The sequence below is a fragment of the Molossus molossus genome, unplaced genomic scaffold, assembly GCF_014108415.1.
Source record: "Molossus molossus isolate mMolMol1 unplaced genomic scaffold, mMolMol1.p scaffold_m16_p_21, whole genome shotgun sequence".
In the NCBI taxonomy this organism is placed as follows: domain Eukaryota; kingdom Metazoa; phylum Chordata; class Mammalia; order Chiroptera; family Molossidae; genus Molossus; species Molossus molossus.
The window spans coordinates 4,793,619-4,814,654 of NW_023425357.1; the positions used below are offsets into that span (position 1 = coordinate 4,793,619).

The 21,036-nt window shown below is 43.0% G+C and overlaps 2 protein-coding genes across 2 annotated transcripts; both read right to left on the bottom strand.

The window, feature by feature from the left end:
• Positions 1–1,273: 1,273 nt before the first annotated feature.
• On the bottom strand, positions 1,274–8,004 carry LOC118638315 (zinc finger protein 211-like). The gene is made up of 2 exons (XM_036274052.1): positions 7,147–8,004; positions 1,274–2,759 (listed from the first exon to the last, which is right to left on the bottom strand). The coding sequence occupies exons 1-2, from the start codon at positions 7,178–7,180 to the stop codon at positions 1,531–1,533; spliced, it is 1,263 nt and encodes a 420-aa protein (XP_036129945.1). The 5' UTR covers positions 7,181–8,004; the 3' UTR covers positions 1,274–1,530.
• Positions 8,005–8,070: 66 nt separating this feature from the next.
• Positions 8,071–13,653, bottom strand: LOC118638370 (zinc finger protein 773-like). Its single transcript, XM_036274119.1, has 3 exons — positions 13,562–13,653; positions 12,667–12,793; positions 8,071–8,288 (listed from the first exon to the last, which is right to left on the bottom strand). Exons 1-3 carry the CDS (start codon positions 13,592–13,594, stop codon positions 8,224–8,226), a joined length of 225 nt encoding a protein of 74 aa, XP_036130012.1. The 5' UTR covers positions 13,595–13,653; the 3' UTR covers positions 8,071–8,223.
• Between the last annotated feature and the right edge of the window lie 7,383 nt (positions 13,654–21,036).

Genomic DNA, 21,036 nt, shown 5'->3' on the forward strand with positions numbered 1-21,036 from the left:
AGAAAGGGGTTATTTCATTTTTTTTTTTTAAATCCTCACCTGCGGACATTTTCCCATTTTTTATTCAGATAGAGTGGGAGGGAGAGAGGAAGAGAAAGAGAAATATCGATGTGAAAGGGATACATCGAGTGGCTGCCACCCCCTTGACCCAACCATGGCCGGGGACAAACTGCAACCGAGGTACATGCCCTTAGTGGGAACCGAACCCGGGTCTATCTGGACCACAGGCTGACGCTCTAACCATTGAGCAAAACCGTCCAGGGCGTTATTTCATTTTTAAGTCACAATGCTATCCTAGAATCTGAAATTCAAATGCAGGGTGTGTGATTCTGGGCTTGGGGTGAATTATCACTGCCATCCTATTTCTCTTTGCACTGGCTTTGGGACCCCAAAACACTCCACTAATCCTGATGCCATCTGCTCTCCTTGAGACTAATTCCAACGCAAGAACCCCGTAATAGGAGACCATAAAAATTAGAGAACACTACAATGCAACAGCATAGTGTATTATGGAATGACTGGACCGCTCTAAGTGAAGAAGAATAACAGTATGGGTTAAAAGTAAAAGTGCCCATTATATCATGCATAGTATTAAAAATTATAAAAAAACACTTTATTATTGTTTTAATCCTCACCCAAGGATATTTTTCCATTAATTTTTTTCAGCTAGAGTGGGAAAGAGAGAGAGAGAAACATCGCTGTGAGAGAGACACATCCATTGGTTGTCTCCCGCAGGACACCCAACTGGGGCGGGGATCAAACCTGTAGCCGAGTTACACACCCTTGACTCTTTGGTCTACAGGCCGACACTCTAACCACTGAGTAAAACTGGCCGGGGTAAAATTGTAAAAAAATTAGAACATATTTTTTCAATATAAAAAAACCTTTATTTGACAAAGTAAAAAAGGCACAAAAATGAATGAAATTCCAACCTGCATGTTTGCTCTTTCAATGTCCTTTTGTTAAATTGCCAAAACTCATAGAAGTCTAGTCAAAACACATGATCAGACATTTTACTAAAGATACAGAGATAGGACATAGGCATCTCAGAAAAGTCTCAGCATAAATCCTTACAAAAATACAATCACACAATAGTGAGGTAGCACAACAAAGCTATAAAAAATGTTTAAATAAAGGACGATGGAGCAACTCAAATACTCTCTAGAATGTGTAGGACTTAAACCCCTTATAAGATGCTGGAAGAATGTAAAACAGATTAACTTACAGAAATTAGCACATAGTGATCTAAACATTCACCTACCAATGAGTCAGACTACGCACCGAGTTATTAAAAAAGGTAAATTAAATTTATGTCCATGTAAAGAATTATACATAAATGTTCGTTCCAGCTTTATTTTAAATAGTAAAAAATAAGAAATGACCAAATTGAATAAACTAATGGAGATATATTCAAAGATAAGAATATTTCTCATTTCCCACATTCACTGCACTCACAAGGCCTTTCTAGTTTCAATTCTCAGATGATTACGAAAAGCTTGGACTCCAGTAAAAAATTTGCCACATTATTGTTTAAGGCCTTTTTCTAGTGTGAAATTTCTGATGATAGCGAAGGGCACTGCTAGTCGTAAAATATTTTCCACATTCTTGACACTCATAAGGACTTTCTTCAGTGTGAACTATCTGATGACAATGAAGGGAATGGATTCTGGTGAAAGATTTCCCGCATTCACTGTACTCATAAGGCCTTTCTCCAGAGTTAACACCCTGATGAGAATAAAGATGATGAATTCTGGTAAAAGCTTTTCTACATTCACTGCATTCGTAAGGCTCTTCTCCAGTATATTCCCTCTGGTGATTACCAAAAGCCTGGATTCCAGTAAAACATTTCCTACATTTATTGTACTCATACGGCCCTTTTCTAGTGTGAAATTTCTGATGATAGCGAAGGGCACTGCTAGTTGTAAAAGACTTTCCACATTCTTGACACTCATAAGGCCTTTCCCCAGTATGAACTATCTGATGACAATGAAGGGAATGGATTCTGGTGAAAGATTTCCCGCATTCACTGCGCTTATAAGGCCTTTCTCCAGAGTAAACGCTGTGATGAGAATGAGGGTGATCAATTCTGGTAAACGCTTTCCCACATTCACTGCACTTATCAGGTCTTTCTCCAGTGTGAACTCTCTGATTATAACGAAAAGTGGAAACTTTGGTAAAATATTTTCCACATTCACGGCACACAAAACACTGTCTTCCAGTATGAACACCCTTGCCCTGAACAAACATGTGTTTATAGCCAATGGCCTTATATTCTTTCTGGATGTTATTATTATTTCTCCTTTGAAAAGTCACCCCAGACATCAGTATTTCATTTGGCCCGTAGCTTGTGTGAGTAGCCTGTTGCTGAGGATGTCCTAACCAGGTAAACATGTCCTGCCCAACCTCCCTACAGGTAAAAAGTTTCCTGGACACATTGAAATTACAGCCCTTCACAAGTGAGATCCTATCTATACTTCTAAGGAAAGGCTTCTCTCTCATATGATGCTCCTGGTGCTGGTAAAATGTAGCACAGAAAGGAAACTGTTTTGCACATGCCCCACACCTCAACAGTATCTGCTTTGGTTGTGTTTTCTGCTGCCCAATCAACTGGAAAATCTCTTTCAAGACTGGCCCACAACGCCCACAGGGGTGGCTCTTCTGGGAAGACAAAGACACAGTGGGATTGTTTGCCTCTGTCAATCTTACAGACGTGTTCTGTTCAGTTGGTGCCTCCACATCCTCTGCTCCACAGCAACAACCTGAATAAAAGGAAAGCCTGGTGAAGTACATGATGACCTTATAGGGAAGGGGTAATTTCATCACAACTGTCCATCAGTCACAGCTAGACATGATCCTATAGCATGATTTTCAAGACAAATGACTTAGACTCTGAGGAAATGTCTGGTATACATCACTTGACCCCAAAGACCAGACAATGGTGGAGACCTCACCAGCAGAGCGACAGATCACAGGATAAGACACAAAAGAACTCTCAAGAGGCAGGGTTCACTAGTAGTTCTTCCACAAATGGCTTCCTGTATGACCTTTTGCATTGGTGACATGAGTCTTTGTAGAATAATTTTAATGTGCTCAAACCCATAAGAATCCACTGAATTAGAGAACAGGATGTGTGTGGTCAGTACAATAATATGTGCATACTATAAGGCTTTATAGGCATGGGCCACGGTTTCAGTGCAGTAAAGAGAAAACTGTGAGAGAAATGGTTGAGATGCAAAGTTTAGGGAGGTTAAGATTATCCATGGACCGTAAAAATGATAAATATAACTGAGTAGTTAGTAAAGTGTCAACAATGAGCAAGAACAAGTAGAATGGGGCGAAGTACAGGCAATTGTCACAAAATACTGTTGAATAAATGGGTTCCTAGTCATGACATTAACAAAGATATGGCTTCAAATACTTTCCCATAGCCATTCACCATGAAAAGACCGACTCTGGGTCCACCCTGCCACGGATGGAGTCATGTTTCTTCTGTGATGCATAAATGATGCTTCCCCTTAAATCCCAGTTGAGCCCTTACATGGGATAGAGATGATAACAATCCTAAAAAAAAGTTGAAAAACAGCCCTGTCCAGTGTCGCTCAGAGGCCTACAGACCAAGTAAATGGTCTCGGGTTAGATTATTGTTCAAGGGTATGTACCTGGGTTGCAGGTTTGATCCTCAGTCATGGTTGTGGCGCATGCAGGAGACAACCAATCGATGTGTCTCTCTCACATTGGTTTCACTCTCTCCCGTTCCCTCTCAATCTTCAATTCTCTAAAAATCAATGGAAAAAATATCTTTGGGTGAGGATTTAAAAAATCGCAGAGCAAAAGTGAACAGTTGCATAGAAAGGATGACTTGGACGAGTGAGGTATGAAACATATTTTAAGATGGTTAGGGTCAAAAACAAGAGTCAGAATAACTGCTATCAGACACTGTGCTTGCACTAACATTGAAGAGGCAAAGTGAATAAAATACAATCTACCAAGGCTGATGTAAAAAAATATAGTAAATGCAAATCAAAGAGGATATTTTACAGTGACAAATGGCTACGTTAAAAAAAAGATATCAGCCCTGGCCAGTGTGGCTCAGCGGTTGGAGCGTCGGCCTGCGGTGCAGAGAGACCCGGGTTCGGTTCCCGTTAAGGGCATGTGCCTCGGTTGCAGTCTGTCCCCGGCCCATAGATGTTTCTCTCTCTCTTCCTCTCTCTCCCTCCCACTCTATCTGAACAAAAAAATGGAAAAATGTCCTCGGGTGAGGATAAAAATAAATAAATAAATGTTAAAAAAATTAAAAAAAAAAAAAAAAGTTATCAGCCCGGCTAGTGTGGCTCAGTGGTTGAGCATTGATCCATGCACCAAGAGGATGCTGATTCAATTCCTGGTCAGGGCACAAGCTTAAGTTGTGGGCCTGATCTCCAGTGGGGGGCATGCAGGAGGCAGCCAATCAATGTTTCCATCTCTCTCTCCTTTTCCCTTCCTCTCTAAAAAAAAAGATATCATATAAACAATCTAAACTTGCACCTCAAATAAGAAACAAAACAAGAAAGGAAATCCAAAACTAGCAAAACCCCCTCCCCCCACAAACTCCAACAATAAATTTTAGAAAAAACAAATAAAATAGAGAAAAAACAAAAGGATACCATAAATAGAAGTTGTTTTTTTATCCTCATCCGAGGACACTTTTGCAGTTATCTTCAGATAGAGCAAGAGGGAGAGAGGAAGAGAGAGAGAGAAACATCGACGTGAGAGAGATGCATTGACTGACTGCCAGCTACACAACAAGAGAGAAATCGTTTGTATGCAGTAAATGTGGAAAAGTGTTTCTCGTGAAGAGCAAGCCGGTTTTGTTTTATTTATTTAATTATTTTTTATCCTCACCCAAGGACATTTTTTCGATATTTTGTTTAGATAGAGTAGGAGAGTGAGAGAAACACTGACGTGAAAGGGACATATCGAGTGGTTGCCACCCACAAGACCCAACAAGGGCCGCGGGCAAACTGCAACCCAGGTACCTGCCCTTAGTGGGAACTGAACCTGAGTCTCTCTGGTTGGTGGGCCGGCACTCTCACCACGGTGCCAAACCGGCCAGGCCAATAGAAGCTATTTTTTAAAAAGATACACAAAATTGGCAAACCTTTAGCTAGACTAAAAGAAACAAGACACAAATAAAAATGTTTTTTCTTTACTGATTTTTTAGAAAGAAAAGAAGGGAGAGTTAGAAACATTGATGAGAGAGAACATCGACTGGTTGACTCCTGCATGCCCCCAACTGGGGATTTGACCCACAACCTGGGCATGTGCCCTGACTGGCAATCAAACTGGTGACTTCTTGGTGCACGGGTCTAACTCAACCATTGAGCCACATGGGCTGGGCTCAAATAAATTTAAAAAGAAACAAAAGATATTACACTTTAGACCTAGCCAGTGTGGCTCAGTTGGTTGGGCTTCATCCCGTGCACCAAAAGGTTGCTGATTTGATTCCCAGTCAGGGCACACGCCTGGATTTCAGGTTCTATCCCTGGTAGTGGTGTGCAGAAGGCAGCTGATTGATTTTTAATCCTCACATAACTGCTTCTCTCTCTCCTTGTCCCTTCCTCTCTCTCTAAAAATCTATTTAAAAATGTGTAAAAAAAAAAAAAAAGTATCATTCAAATTAGCTAGAAATTTAAGAAAGAAAGAAAGAAAAAAATATATTAAACCTCACACTATGAACCAAAATACATCACAAGAGATGTTGGCAGATGATGTGACCTTACAGAGAGAAAGTTGTCAAGATCACACTAAAAACTTTTGAGATTAATGAACAAATTCAGAGTCCTGGCCAGGTGGCTCAGTTAATAAGTGTGGTCCTGATGCGCCAAGGATGAGTTTGAACTTCCATCAGGGCACATGGAGAGAAGTGGGCAGGCAATGAATGCACAGATTGGGTGGAATGACAGATCAATGTTTCCCTCTCTACTTCTGTCCATCTGTCTCACTTCCTCTCTAAAATCAATAAATAGGACTTCCAGTCAAGATGGTGACGTAGGTAAATTTGATATCACCTCCTTCCACAGACGCATCAAAATTACAACTAGAGAACAATTGTCATTAAAAATTGCTTGAAATCAAGCTAAATGGAAGTCCCACAACTAAGAAATTAAAGAAGCCACACTGAGCCCTGGCTGGTTTGGCTCAGTGGTTAGAGCATTGGCCCGTGGTCCAGAGAGACCTGGGTTAGGTTCCTGCTAAGGGCATGTACATCAGTTGCACTTTTTCCCTAGCCCTGGTTGGGGTCGTGCAGGTGGCAACCAGTTTATGTGTCTCTCTTACTTTGATACCCCCCCCATTCCACTCTATCTGAAGATAAATGAAAAAAAAAAAAATAATAATCCTCGTGTGAGGATAAAAGAAAAAGAAACATAGAAGAAAAGACAAACAAGTGGAAAGACATTCTGTGCTTTTGGATTTGAAATGTTAATATTGTTAAAATGTGTATACTACCGCAAAGTAATTTTCAGATAAAATGCAATCCTCACAATAATTCCAATGGTATTTTACAAAGAAATAAAAAGAGAATCCTCAAATGTATAGAACCAAAAGACCTTGAGCAGCAAAAGCAGTCGTGAGAACAAACCTGGCATTACTATTTTAGTTTATCACTCTTCCTGACTTTATTATAAAGCCAAAGCAACGAAACAGTGTGTTAATGAAATAAAAACATACTACATAGACCAATAGAACAGAATAGAAACACAGAAATAAATCCAGACACATACATTCAAGTAATCTTAATAAAACTGAAATAAAAAAGGAACAATAGTTTCTTAAATGAATAGTTGTGGGAAAAATGGATATTCACATTTAAAACACCAAATTCAGCACCACTGATAAAAATTAACCCAAACTGCACTGGCCGGTTTGGCTCAGCGGTTAGAACATCGGCCCACGGTACAGAGAGACCTGCGTTTGGTCCCCGCTAAGGGCATGAACCTCAGTTGCAGTTTGTCCCCAGCCCCAGCTAGGGTTATGTTGGTGGCAGCCAGTGGATGTGTCTCTCTCACATCGATGTTTCTCTGTCTCTCTCTTCCGCTCTCCCTCCTGCTCTAAAATAAAAAAGTCAAACTGCCAAGTCCATGTCACTACCAAGAGTTAGGGTCTTACCCAGTGAGGATATAAGTTCAAAGTTCTCCAGCATCACATTCAGGTACAGGCGTCTCTGATTCTCATCAAGGAGGCTCCATTCCTTCCTGGAGAAGTACAGGGCAATGTCCTCAAAGGTCACACCAACCTGTCAGATTTGAGACGATGAAAACCAGAGCAGTCTCTCTGACAAACAGCAATCCTACTCCTGACACATCTTCCCCAGCTCAACCTCCTCCAGGGCTCCCCAGTTTCGTGAGAACACGGGTTCCTCATGCTAGTGTTGGCTGCTCTCATCACAGTCCCATTAATCCCAGTTACCGCCCTCAGCAACAGCAGCTGGGTTGGGTGGATGGGGGCGGGGGAGGCGGACAACATACAAATGCCACCTAAACTCCGGGACATCCCTGCACAGCCCCGTCCTTCCTGCCCAGCAGGACCACTGCAGCCTCCCACATCACGCCTCCCAGACAAGCCAAACCTGGGCTCATGCTTCACCCTCACGTCCCCACACCAGGCCCCAGGACCCTCAGCTCACACTCCCTCTGGCTGTGCGCACCACTGTGTCAGGTCTACCTCCTCCCCGTCTTCAGACCCCAGGCTCCCTTCCTGCTCCATCCCACGGGGAGCCGGACCCAGCACGACCCCCGTCCTCTGATGGATCCCACAGCCCGGAGAGCCGGGATGAGGCTGTGCCGCCCGCCCTGCCTCTGATCCCTGCTTCAATACAGATCCGCACGGCAATTTCGGACACAAGGAGCCCGTCCCCTCCGCACTGTGCCTGCCGTGTCCTCAGAAGACAACACTCCGTGCCCTCGGCCTTCCCCACGGCCCTCCACCCGGGACTCAGCTGCAAGACGTGACGGGCGCCCGCACCCTGGACACTAGTGTTCGGTGTGACGAGGCGGTGAGGGCCTCGAAGACCTGCACTCACCTCCACCGGGTGTCTCAGCGCGGCAGCCGCCATCGGACTCAGTGGACAGAGCGAGGCTCCAGCGCGGGGAGAAGACGCTGCCGCGGGCAAGGCCGTCCCGGTCCCAGCGTGGCCGAGATTCACACCCGAGTGTGTGCTGCGCGGATCATGACTCTACCGCCTTCTCAGCCCCTCCATCTGCACAAAAAGCCAGCGATCTGGCTTCTCCCTCGAAGTTGCGGAAGGGATTCTGGGTGGAAACAAAATGCCTGCTGTGACGTCAAAAGTCCCGCCCCTGCAGATGTGGCCCAATGGAAACGCCTTTTCTGGCCCTTCATTGGCTAAGCTGGCGGTCTTGCACCACTGGCTTCTGGGTAATGCGGGTCCAGGAGTCCCAGACAGTGATGGGGTTTTCCCACATCCCTGAGGAGTCAAGGCCGAGATCCAGGCTGGAGGGGCTGGGTAATGGGTGTCCTCATGAGAGAGGGTTTGAAAACGGCTAGAGAACACCATCATCGCCCTGGCGGGTTGGGCTCGGCCGCTAGAGCATTGGCCCAGGGACCAATGAGTCTTAGTTTCATTCTGGTCAGGGCACGACCTAGGTTGCAGTTCCTACCTGGCCCTGGTTGGGTGGTGTGGGAAGCAACCAGTCGATGTGGCTCCATCCCATCAATGTTTCTCTCTCTCTCCCTCTCTCTCTATCTGATGATATATAGAAAAGTATCCTCAGGTGAAGAATAATAAATTAGTAAAAGAATAGTCCTTAAAAAAAGATTATCATCTGTCCTGGTCAATGGACCCGAGTACTGTTGATGAAAACATATTATCTGTAATCCTCATATAGCAGCCATAATAAAAGAAGCATACCACAAAGTCTGGAATATTTTATCACATAAATGACCTACTTACATCATCATATATGCACATTACAAATATAACACAACAATGTAGGACAAACATTTGAAGTAAAAAAATAACCAAAATGCATAATATAAACTTTAAAACGGAACTCTATTGTTACATTATAATTTGAACCTCAATTAAGATAAATAAATTTTGGCCAAAGTGAGAGAATTTGTGCATGGAAAGGGGCCACATATTAAACCTGAGAAGGTCCGGGGAGACCTGAGTGGTGGGTTTACAAATTCAGAGACCTAAAGTAACCACATAGGATAGTCTGAAATTAAATCTTTCTAACTAAAAGCTATTCACACAGAGTAGTCATGTCCTTGGGCAGTATTTTTCCCTAACAAAGGTCAATCATCACCTTAACTGAGACTGTCTCTAGTCTTTTTGCATTTTGGACAACATACCTGATAAACGTGCCTTGGGAATAACAACCTAATTTCCATTATTCAGGACCCCCTCAAAGCACAACCACCAAAATAGTGCCCCCCCTTCACTGTTATTGTTATCATGTTAATTGTTGACTGTTAACTATCCTTTACCCACCTATGTAAAAGAAGCCTGTCTATCATTTTATTTTTTTATCCAGTCCCAGGTGTCGCCACCTCTCTGCTTTCTCCAGCCTCCCTTATGTATCACCATTGGATTTCATGTAACTCACTTATGTCTTCTCTTTTTATTGTAATGTATAAAATAAGGGGCAAAACTGCCATCTTCCAGAGCATTTTATCATGCCATTAAGATTTTACTTTTGGGCAACTGTCATCAGTTTGGTGCAAATAAATTCATAAAATATTCTTACAGGTTTGGATGCTTGGTATATTGACAAACTGAATTCTGACAAAATTATTGCTATTTTTGTTCTTGTGAAAATGCTATTGTAATAATCGTAGTGAAAGAGAATTTGTCCTTTACAGACATATTTAAGATGTCAAGTGGGATGTTTTTAGACATTCTCAATGTGGTAAGATTACAAACATATTTATATTTAGAGTAAATGAAGTACATATTCATAATGAAAGTTAACCTATGTGTAGCTCAGAAACTTAAAAATCACATGAAACATTATAAATAACAAGAAATTATGGGGAGGCATATGAGCAATAAATATTAAAACTCAACAATAATTCTGTAAGAAGCTTGTCCTATTTAAAATTTCATAGTAAATATCACACTTAAACCAAAATTTAAGAAACATTAAACTTGCCCTGACCAGTTTGGCTCAGCAGTTAGAGCGTTGGCCTGTGGTCCAGAGAGACCCGGGTTCGGTTCCCACTAAGGGCACGTACCTCGGTTGCAGTTTGTCCCTGGCCCTGGTTGGTCGTGTGAGTGGCAGCCACTTGATGTGTCCCTTTCACATTGATGTCTCTCTCTCTCTCTCCCTCCCCCTCTACCTGAACAACAACAACAAAAAAAAAAATGGAAAAATGTCCTCGGGTGAGGATAAAAAAAGAAACATTAAACTTATGTAACAGAGGAGTTGGAAAAAAATGTATAAACTCACCAGAAATTATAGAAATCACTGATAAATGAAAATAATCTCCAGCACCCTGCAACTGACATAATGATCATAGGAGTGGCCTGACATCCCAGTCTAGCTCCTGGCTCAAGAAAATTGTACAAGCTTTTCCTTACCCATGGAACATCTTTCAGATGTAATTAAATCTCTTGCTCCTCTTCTTTAAATTTGTGTTCTTAAAATCCTCAGGATCCACATGCCTGCCACTTTTGTGTGCTGGTCAATTTATACAGCAGTGGGCAAAAGTAGGTTAACAGTTGTGAGTATATGAAACAAAAAATTTTATTCTTGTATTAGTTGAATAACAACTGTAAACCTACTTTTGCCCGCCCCTGTATTTCCACATGCTCAGTCACTGAACAATTTTAGTATAACATAAAGTATTTTCATTTTGAATTATTGGCTACTCCCTCAATGAAGCCTTTGAATAAGCCTGAATGCAAATATATTTCTTCATTCACTGTTTTATAACACACCTAGTTCGGCTTATGAGGGAGAAAATTAGTAAATGATTATTATAGTAATGAAACTTGATGCCATGGCTGTTTTTCCATTCTAAATTTTTCTGCTCACACCTTACTATAGCTTTCTCCCTAACTTATTCCTCAAGTTCTTATGACTGAAAAAGACTTGCACTTTGTGGAAAGAACCGAACCCGGGACTCTCTGGTCTGTGGGCTGATGCTCTAACCGCTGAGCAAAACTGGCCAGGGCTAGAAATTATTTTTTTGACATGACACCAACCACCAGGCAAAAAAGCAAAAATAAACAGTCTGGACTACAACAAATGAAAAAACTTCTTAACAGTACAACAGCAATTAAAATGAAATGAAAAGGCAATCTACAAGATGGGAAAAAATATTTGCCTATCATATAAAGATATCACTTTCAGATACTAGAGGTTTGGTTCAGATCACCATAATAAAGTGAATATTGTGATACAGAAAGTCACACAAATCATTCCCAATGAATAATAAAGATATGCTAATACTATACTGCAGGCTATTAATGACACAATAGCCCAGCCTGTGTAGCTCAGGGGATTGAGCCTTGCCATGAACTGAGAGGTCCTGTTGATTCCCAGTCAGGGAATGTGCCCAAGTTGTGGGCTAGATCCCCAGTAGCGGGCAAGCAGAGGCTGCCCATTGATGTTTCTCTCTCACATTGATGTTTCTATCTCTCCCTCCTTTCTTTTCTCTCTAAAAAAATGCATAAAAACATATTTAAAAACCCACAATAATAGCTTTGTCTAAAAAAAAAACCTCTACCCACCTCAGTTAAAAATACTTTATTGTGCCGTGGCTGGTTTTGCTCAGCGATTGGAGCATCACCCTGAGGACCAAAGAGTGGAGGGTTCGATTCCAGTCAAGGTCACATACCTTGGTTGCAGTTGGATCTCAGGACCTGGTAGGGGTCCTGTGGGAGGCAACCAGTCAATGTGTCTCTCTCACCTCGAAGTGTCTCTCTCTCTCTCCTCTCTCTCTCTCTCTCTCTCTCCCTGCCCTCCCATTCTATTTGAAAAGAAAAATTCTTTATTGATAAACACTGGTAAATCTGAGCCTGCTAAGGAAATAATGGCACTAGACTTGGTGAATGCAGGGTTGACAAAAAAACTGAGTATGTTATAAAACAAAAACAAAAACAAAAACCCATGCAATATCTGTGAAGGACAATTAAGCTAACATGAAAAGACCTGTACTTGGCCCCGCCAGTGAGGCTTAGTCATTGAGTGTCGACCCCTGCACCAAGAGGTCCCAGTTCGATTCACAGTCAGGGCACGTGTAGCAAATATGTGAAAATAACTTATAAAATATATAAGGTATTCAAAAGACTCATTAGTTTAAAATTACACTTAATAAACGTGCTAAAAATGTAGAGTCAATTTTCCAAAAAGCATGTACAAATGACCAACAGGTATATAAAAAATGCTTTCCCTCACCGATTAAGGTGGAATCCATGCCACTCCTTGCAATGCTATAAACTACAAATCCTTCCCTATGAGATCATTGCAGCAGGTATTGGGCCTGCAGGGAGAGAAGCCAGCAGTGCAAACAAACAAGCCCTATAAAGGACAGCAATGACCCAGGAAACTGGGAAATCAAGGGGTGCCACAGTCCACATGTGAGGACAGAGTACATCCTGGGAAAGGCGGTGGGAAGAAATGTAAAGTCAATCCAGATCGCTGGGGATAGTGAGGGTCTTACCCATCGAAGATTTACCTTCAAAGTTCTCCAGCAACACATTCAGGTACAGGTGTCTCTGACTCTCATCAAGGAGGCTCCATTCCTTCCTGGAGAAGTACAGGGCAATGTCCTCAAAAGTCACACCAACCTGTCACATTTAAGACAATAGAAATCAGAGCAGTCTCTCTGACAAACAGCAATCCTACTCCTGACACTCTTCCCCGCCCTCAACCTCCTCCAGGGCTCCCCAGTTTAGTGAGAACACGTGGTCCTCATGCAAGTGTTGGCTGCTCTCATCACAGTCCCATTAATCCCAGTTACCGCCCTCAGCAACAGCAGCTGGGTAGGGTGGGTGGGGGCGGGGGAGGCGGACAACATACAAATGCCCCCTAAGCTCCGGGACATCCCTGCACAGCCCCGTCCTTCCTGCCCAGCAGGATCACTGCAGCCTCCCACATCACGCCTCCCAGACAAGCGAAACCTGGGCTTATGCTTCACCCTCACGTCCCCACACCAGGCCCCAGGACCCTCAGCTCACACTCCCTCTGGCTGTGCGCACCACGGTGTCAGGTCTACCTCCTCCCCGTCTTCAGACCCCGGCTCCCTTCCTGCTCCATCCCACGGGGAGCCGGACCCAGCACGACCCCCGTCCTCTGAGGGACCCCACAGCCCGGAGAGCCGGGATGCGGCTGTGCCGCCCGCCCTGCCTCTGATCCCTGCTCCAATACAGATCCGCACGGCAATTTCGGACACAAGGAGCCCGTCCCCTCCGCACTGTGCCTGCCGTGTCCTCAGAAGACAACACTGTGCCCTCGGCCTTCCCCACGGCCCTCCACCCGGGACTCCGCTGCGGGACGTGACGGGCCCCGCACCCGGGCTGTGCGGTTCAGGCCGGAGGCTGCGGACGCGCACTCACCTCAGCCGGGAGCCTCGGCGGGGCCGCCGCCATCGGACCCTGCGGGCGGAGCGGGGCGGGGCTGCGGTCCAGGACGGTCCCGGGCAGGGCCCACTTCGTGCGGGTCTGGAGCAGGTCACCCGGGCGGCGTCTTCCAGACTCAGACCATTGGCTGTGTGGCGGGGAACACCGCTCTGTCCTTCCGAAGCTCAGGACCGCCCGCTACAAAACCGAGAGGAAACCCCGGCCAGGAGCCCCACCGAAGTCCCGCCCCACCGAGGTGTCCAAACGGAAAGGCCTTTCCTGAGCTTTCATTGGCTCAGCCAGGTGGCATTACACGCCGGGCCTTCTGGGTAATGTAGTTCCTGCAGCCCAAGGCTGGATTCCTCAGCTGAAGCCAGGAGTGGACCTGGGGGCGTATAACCCAAGAATACTCCAAGTGTACTAAGCCCTCTAGTGCCTTCAGCGGAGGTCATTTCATGGGCTAGGCTGTGTGGCTTCCTTTCGCCTCCAGTTTTGCATGTACGTCTCCAGGTTGTGCTCTTCTCGAACCACAGGCATTGTTTCTTCATTCTTCATTCAGGCCACCTGGCATCTGGCTCCTTCAGGCCGAATGTAGTTGGGGGAGGTTGCTCAAGTCTCTAAAGCGATCTAGCCTGCCTCAGTTGGATCCACTCTGAAAAGTTAATGTCACAAAACACACTAATACTTAAGAGCGTCTGCTTGTGACGCAATCAGCTCTGCCAGCTCAGCAGACTTGTTAGAGCCAATCAGGATGCCTCTGCTTCCAATTATACATTCATTGCAAACAATGGGGAACACGTTGAGGACATAAAAGACACACCATTACAGGCATTCCATCAGACAAAGTGGGTTCAGTGCCAGACCATCCAAGCGAATATGTCAATAAATAGTCACAAGAATTTTTTTGGCTTCCTAGTACATACAAAATTTATGTGTACTCTGTCTGACTGATGTGGCTCAGCGTTTGAGCGTCAACCCATGCACCAAGAGGTCACTGGTTGGATTCCCAGTCAGGACACATGCCCAGGTTATGGGCCCAATCTCCAATGTGGGACGTGCAGGGGGTGGCCAATTGATGTTCTCGCTCATCGATGTTTCTATGTCTCTCTCCCTCTCACTTCCTCTCTCTCAAAATCAAAAAAGAAAAAAAAATTTTTTTAAATTTATGTGTACTCTATAGATTACTGTAGAATTAAGTGTGCCAAAATTACACCAAAATATAATGTACATACCCTAATTGTAAAATACTCTTTTTTGTTGTTAATCCTCACTTGAGAGTACTTTTTCCATTGGTTGCCTCCTGCATGCACACCACCAGGGATGGGACCAAAACCTGAGTATGTGCCCTGAGGGAATCAAACATCTGACCCTTAGGTGCACAGGCTAGAGGCTCTCACCACTGACATACACTGGTCAGGGAATCCCTCTCTAATAATAATAATAATAATAATAATAATAATAAATCAATAAGCTATTTAAAAAAGAAAGAGAAAAGATAGTGAAGAGAGGAGCTCTGGCCAGTATGGCTTACTAGTGAGAGCATCCTCCTATGCACCTAAGGGTCAAGTATTTGATTTGTGGTCAGAGTAAATACCCCGGTTTCTGTTCCATCCCTGGTGGGGCGCATTTAAGATGCAACCAATAGATGTTACCCTTTCACATTGATGTTTCTCTCTCTCTGTCTCCTTCCCTCCCTCACCCTTTCTTTCTCTCCAGAATCCAAAAAAAAAAAAAGTATCCTCATGTGAGGAGTGTAAAAATAACTAAATATAGCCCTGGCTGGTTTGGCTAAGTGGTTAGAGCGTCAGCCTGAGGTCCAGAGAGACCTTGGTTTGGTTCCCGGTAAAAGTGCGTACCTCGGTTGCACTTTGTACCCAGCCCTGGTTGGTTGTGTGGGTGGCAGCCACTCAATGTGTCCCTTTCACATGGATGTTTCTCTCTTTCTCTCCCTCCCACTCGACCTGAACAAAAAACGGAAAAAGAAAAATGTCCTCGGGTGAGGATAAAAAAAAAAAAACTAAATACAATAAAAAACATTGTTGTTAAAAATTTCAAACCATCGTCCTGGCCAGTTTGGCTCAGTGGTTAAAGTGCTGGCCTGCAGACCTGAGAGTCCTGGGTTTGGTTCCTGCTAGGGACACATACCCCGCAAGAAAAAAAATAAATTCAAACCATCATCTGAGCCTTCATTGAGTTCCAATCTTTTTGCAGGTGAAGGGCCTTGCCTTTATAATGATGAAAACCCATGATCGGTGAAGCTCAATAAAGCACATCATAAAACTGAGTTATGCTTGACTGGAGAATTTGGGATGTTTTAGTAGACAAATAACCTCATTACACCATCATATTTATGATAAATATAACACAAAACTGTAGGAAAAAGTTCAAATGAAAAAATAAGATGCATAATATAAACATAAATGATAATTCAAATATCAATTAAGAGAAAAGAATTTTTGCCTACCTGGTGTGGCTCAGTGGTTGAGCGACGACCCATGTACCAAGAGGTGGCCAGTTAGATTTCTGGTCAGGGCACATGCCAGGATGTGGGCCAAATCTGCAATGGGGGACACACAGGAGGTGCCCAATTGATGTTCTTTCTCATTGATGTTTCCATCTCTCCCTCTCCCTTCCTCTCTCTAAAATCAGTAACAAAAAAATATTTTTTTAAAGAAAAATGAATTTTGGTAAAAGTGGGAGAATTTAATTGTAACAGTTATTGGTGTTTTTCTTAAATACAAACGGCTATTGTGATTATAATGAGAAAAGAGAATTTGTGAGATTTAGACACTGAAAGTTTTATAGGTGAGATAATGATATGTATGGTATCATCAATGGAATTAGATTAGGAACATGTAAATGAATTACATTTATAGTAAATGAAGTACATATTCACGCTGACAATTTACCTATGTTTATAGTTCAGAATTTTTTGCACGACATGCAATGTTATATTTAAAAAATGAATTATGGGTATGCATACATGTAATAAAAAAACTTTTAATGGTCATAAAAACCATTCTCTTATTTCTTCTACTATTTCTCAAAATGTAGACAGTGTTCAGATGGCATTCTCAGACTTTTGCAAAGAAGTGACAAATGGAATCTGCAGTATATTACTAACATGTCTTTTATTAAGGTTGGTGTTAAACAACATAAAAAAAGTGCCAATAAAGGAATGTAAAATGCAAATAGCAAGATAATCAGTCATGTAAAGAATCTGAGCCCAGCTGGTGTGCCTCAGGGGAGAGCTTTGTCCCATGGACTGAGAAGTCCCTGTTCAATTCCCAGTCAGGGACGTGCTAGGGTTGCCAGCTCCAGCCACAGTGCGGGGCGTGCAGGAGGCAGCTGATTAATGTTTCTCTCTCTCTTCTTCTCTCTAAAATCAACAAAGAAAATATTTTTAAAGTGGCCATTACAGACCTGGACAGTTTGACGCAGCAGTTAGAGCGTCGGCCCATGGAGCAATGAGTTGCGAGTTCAACTCTAGTCAAGGGCACGTACCTTGATTGTGATTCGTCCCCAGCCTTGGTTGATGCGGGAAGCAACCAGTCATTGTGGCTCCATCACATTCATATTTCTGTCTCTGTCTCTCTCCCTATCTCCCACTCTGATGAGAAATAGAAAAATATCCTAGGGTAAGGAATAAAAAAAAAGTGTCCATAACAGCCCACTCATGTTGGCTCAGTGGTTGAGTGCTGCCCCATACACTAAAAGGTTGCTCGTTCGAATCCGGGTTGGGGCACATGCTCAGGTTATAGGCCAGATCCCCATTGGGAGGGTCTGTAAGAAGCAGCCAATGGATGTTCTCTCACATCAATATTTCTTTTTTTTTCTCCTTTATCTTCAGATAGAGCGGGAAGGAGAGAGGAAGAGAGAGAGAAACATCAATGTGAGAGACATATGGAGTCTTTGCCACCCACACCTCAGTGGGGCCGGGGACAAACTGTAACCGAACCCGGGACTCTCTGGTCTGCGGACCTACGCTCTTACTGCTGAGCCAAACTGGCCAGGGCTCACATCAACGTTCCTATCTCTCTCATCTTCTCCCTTCCTGTTTCTCTCAAATTAATAAAGAAAAAAAAAGTGCCCATTATACTGTGTATGGCTTAAAAAATTAAAACTATTAGAACTTATTATAACAATATAAAGAACATTTATTCCATAAAGTGTCACACAAGATGTGAAATACAAAGAAAATTGACCACATTCATAACCTAGGGCAGAAAATGGTCTGACATTTCAGCAAAATACAGTGATGGCAAATACCCATCTAAACAAATGCTAATCATGAAGGATACGGATGAACAGCCAAATAAAGATACACTGTGCCAGGTCCGGGAGGGTTCCATGCACAGGAGCTTCTGTCTCCAAAAAGTTAGGTTGCAGCGCATTATTCATACCTGCATGTGTTCATACACCTGCAGGCTCATCAAACCTTTCATATTGGAATGCTTACAGAGGCTTGCTGAAGATGGCTTGATTGATCATTAACTATTTCCAGACCCTTGACCTCTCTGGATGTGTGAAGTTGAAAATTCCAACTGTGGTCCCCTCAGTACAACAAAAGATGCTTTGAGTGCTTTTATTACTAAGGAATTTCCCAGAAGCAGAACCCAGTATGTATGCATTTTCTATATCTCACAAAATCATGTAGCCAATATCAATAAAATATATGCTACATGACTCCATTTTTTAATATTGTCTAAAAAACAACAAATAAGATAAAAGGAGAACAGTGGTGCCCAAGATGAAGGTCAGGAAAAGGATGTGACTATGAAGGGCTAGCAGGAGGGAGTTTGTGACAAGAAAACCCTGCATTTCTATAGTGGTCTTGGTTACAAGAACCTACATATGTGATACACTTATTTTGATGTTAACTTTTCAACTATTATTTTTTATGCAATCATCCACGGTAAAATTCTCCTTGAAATGAACAGGCTAATTGTGCAGCTGTAGGAAAAAGTCCATGCAGTTAACCTCCACTTGCTCATCCTCAGAGACAGCATCTTATAGTTCAGTCTGCTCGAGGTCCCACATGAGGTGCTGTGACTTGTCTTCCTGTACTAAAGCAATAGGGGCTACGCCAGGCCACAGCAAATGGAACCAAGAGACACGTTTCAATTATTTCATGCACATACTAAAATCAGTTTAAAACATGGAGGGAAAATCACCCAAGTTAAGGGCAAATTAGACATAAAGTATTGATATTCGTCCTTCCTCATTATTGCAGCTCCAGGCATTTTCAAATGCTGGACTTAACAGCGATCTGGTTGTAGTCTCATTATCATCAGGAACTGGTTCATATAAGGACGGTACCCAAGCAAGAATGTTGTAGTCTGTGCTACCACTATGAAGTTCCTGCAAACTAGACCGAAATAATTACCAGTCAACACTTTTTTTGTTGATTTTTGAGAGAGAGGTAGGGAGAAGGAGAGAGAGACAGAAACATCAATGAGAGAGGACATCGACTGGTTGCCTCCTGAATGGCCCCCACTGGGGATCGGGCCTACGACCTTGGCCTGTGCCCTGACTGAAAATCAAACCAGGACCTCTCAGTCCATGGGACAATGCTCACTTCACTGAACCACACCGGCTGGGCACATTCCATTTCACTTTGAAGGACTTCAACAACTCTGAAATAATACAAACTTAGAACTAAAGAAATGTAAAAATTACTACATAATGAAATAGGTACAGTGCACGATTATGTTGTATATATTAAAACGTAATCCAGCCCTGGCCAGTTTGGCTCAGCGGTTAGAGCATCGGCCTGCGGTCCAGAGAGACCAAGGTTCAGTTCCCACTAAGGGCATGTATCTTGGTTGCAGTTTGTCCCCAGCCCTGGTTGGTTGTGCGGGTGGCAGCCACTTGATGTGTCCCTTTCACGTCGATGTTTCTCTCTCTCTCCCACTCTATCTGAACAAAAAAAATGGGAAAATGTCCTCGGGTGAGGATAAAAAAATAAAAATAAATAAATAAAAAGAAAACGTAATCCATAAAGGGATTAACTGCCACTATTTGAAACTTATAAAATCAATGGCAAGTAGAAATAGGGTGAAGGTATCCTGTCCTCAATGGCCTGTGAGGTACATTATCTATTCACATATGTGACAAGAATTTTTTATTCAAGGGTTCTTTCCTTCACACAGGTATCAGTGGATTTGCCAAGTACTGCACAATTGAGTCCTGGCTGGTATGGCTCAGGGTAAGAGGGCTGGCCTATGGTACGAGAAGTTCCAGGTTGGAATCCGGTCAAGGGCACGTACCTCAGTTGTGGTTCAGTCCCCGGCCCTGGTGGGTGTGGAGCAGGGGCAGCCCATCAATGGATCTCTCTCATATCGATGTTTCTCTCTCTCCCTCCCACCCTACCTGAAGATAAATCGAAAAATATCCTTGAGTGAGGATTTTAAAAAATAAATAAAAGACAACACAACTGAGTGGGTTCATCAGTTATTTCTCATGCTTTTACTGAGAGATAATGAGGCAACATAAATTACTCAAAACCAAGCCATATTTCCTGCCAGAGAAAAGTATTTATAGTGCGAGATGACATCTACTGTTAAGGAGATGCTTTCTCACAACTAGAACTAGTCCTTCATTCATATGCCCTCACGAGAATATGACAAGGACTACTTTCACCAAAGGGTTTCCAAGTCCGTCACAATTACAGGGTTTACCTCAAGAAACAATTTTCAGACATACAACAACCTCAAATATCTTCATAAAGGCTGACTGTTACAGGAGTTGTTCTATAAATGTTTTTAAAGATATAAAATACAATGAAGTTGATCAATAAACAGTACTACATTCTTTGTGTGAAGTTATTCTTCATTCCATACTATTATCTTGAGGGCCTACTACTATGTGGCATGGGCTTCCATAAAAGTGACAACTTGTGAATACTCTTATGTTTCAGAAAGATTGCCAAGTAGTCCAAAGCCTCCACACGATAGTGGCACCCACAAGGCCTCATTTCTGTAGGTTTCCTCTGATAAACACTGAGTCCTGACTTTGTAGTGAAGGCTTTCCCACATTCTTCACATTCACAGGGTTTCTCTCCTCTGTGCATTCTCTGCTGGGTAATGAGATCATTTTTGGGTACTGAGAATTTCTCACCATCAGTATATGCAACAGAAATCTTTCCTGAGCAAAATCTCTCATGCTATGGGGCATGCTTTCTGCCTAGAACATTCACCATATTCACAATTTTTGTTCAAATTTTCTGGACTATGAGCTCACTGATGCATACCTAGAGTACTCTTGAGGGTGAAGCCCTTTCCACATGCATTACAAATATATGCTTTTTCTTCATATAAATTCGCAGATGTGCAATAATCATGCTTTTCCCAATTAAGCCTCAGACACATTTCTTGTATGTAGAAATGTACTTCCTGTATGAGTTCTCCACATGTACACTGAAATGAAGATTCATGTTAAGTATTTCCCACATTCAATGCACATATATGGTT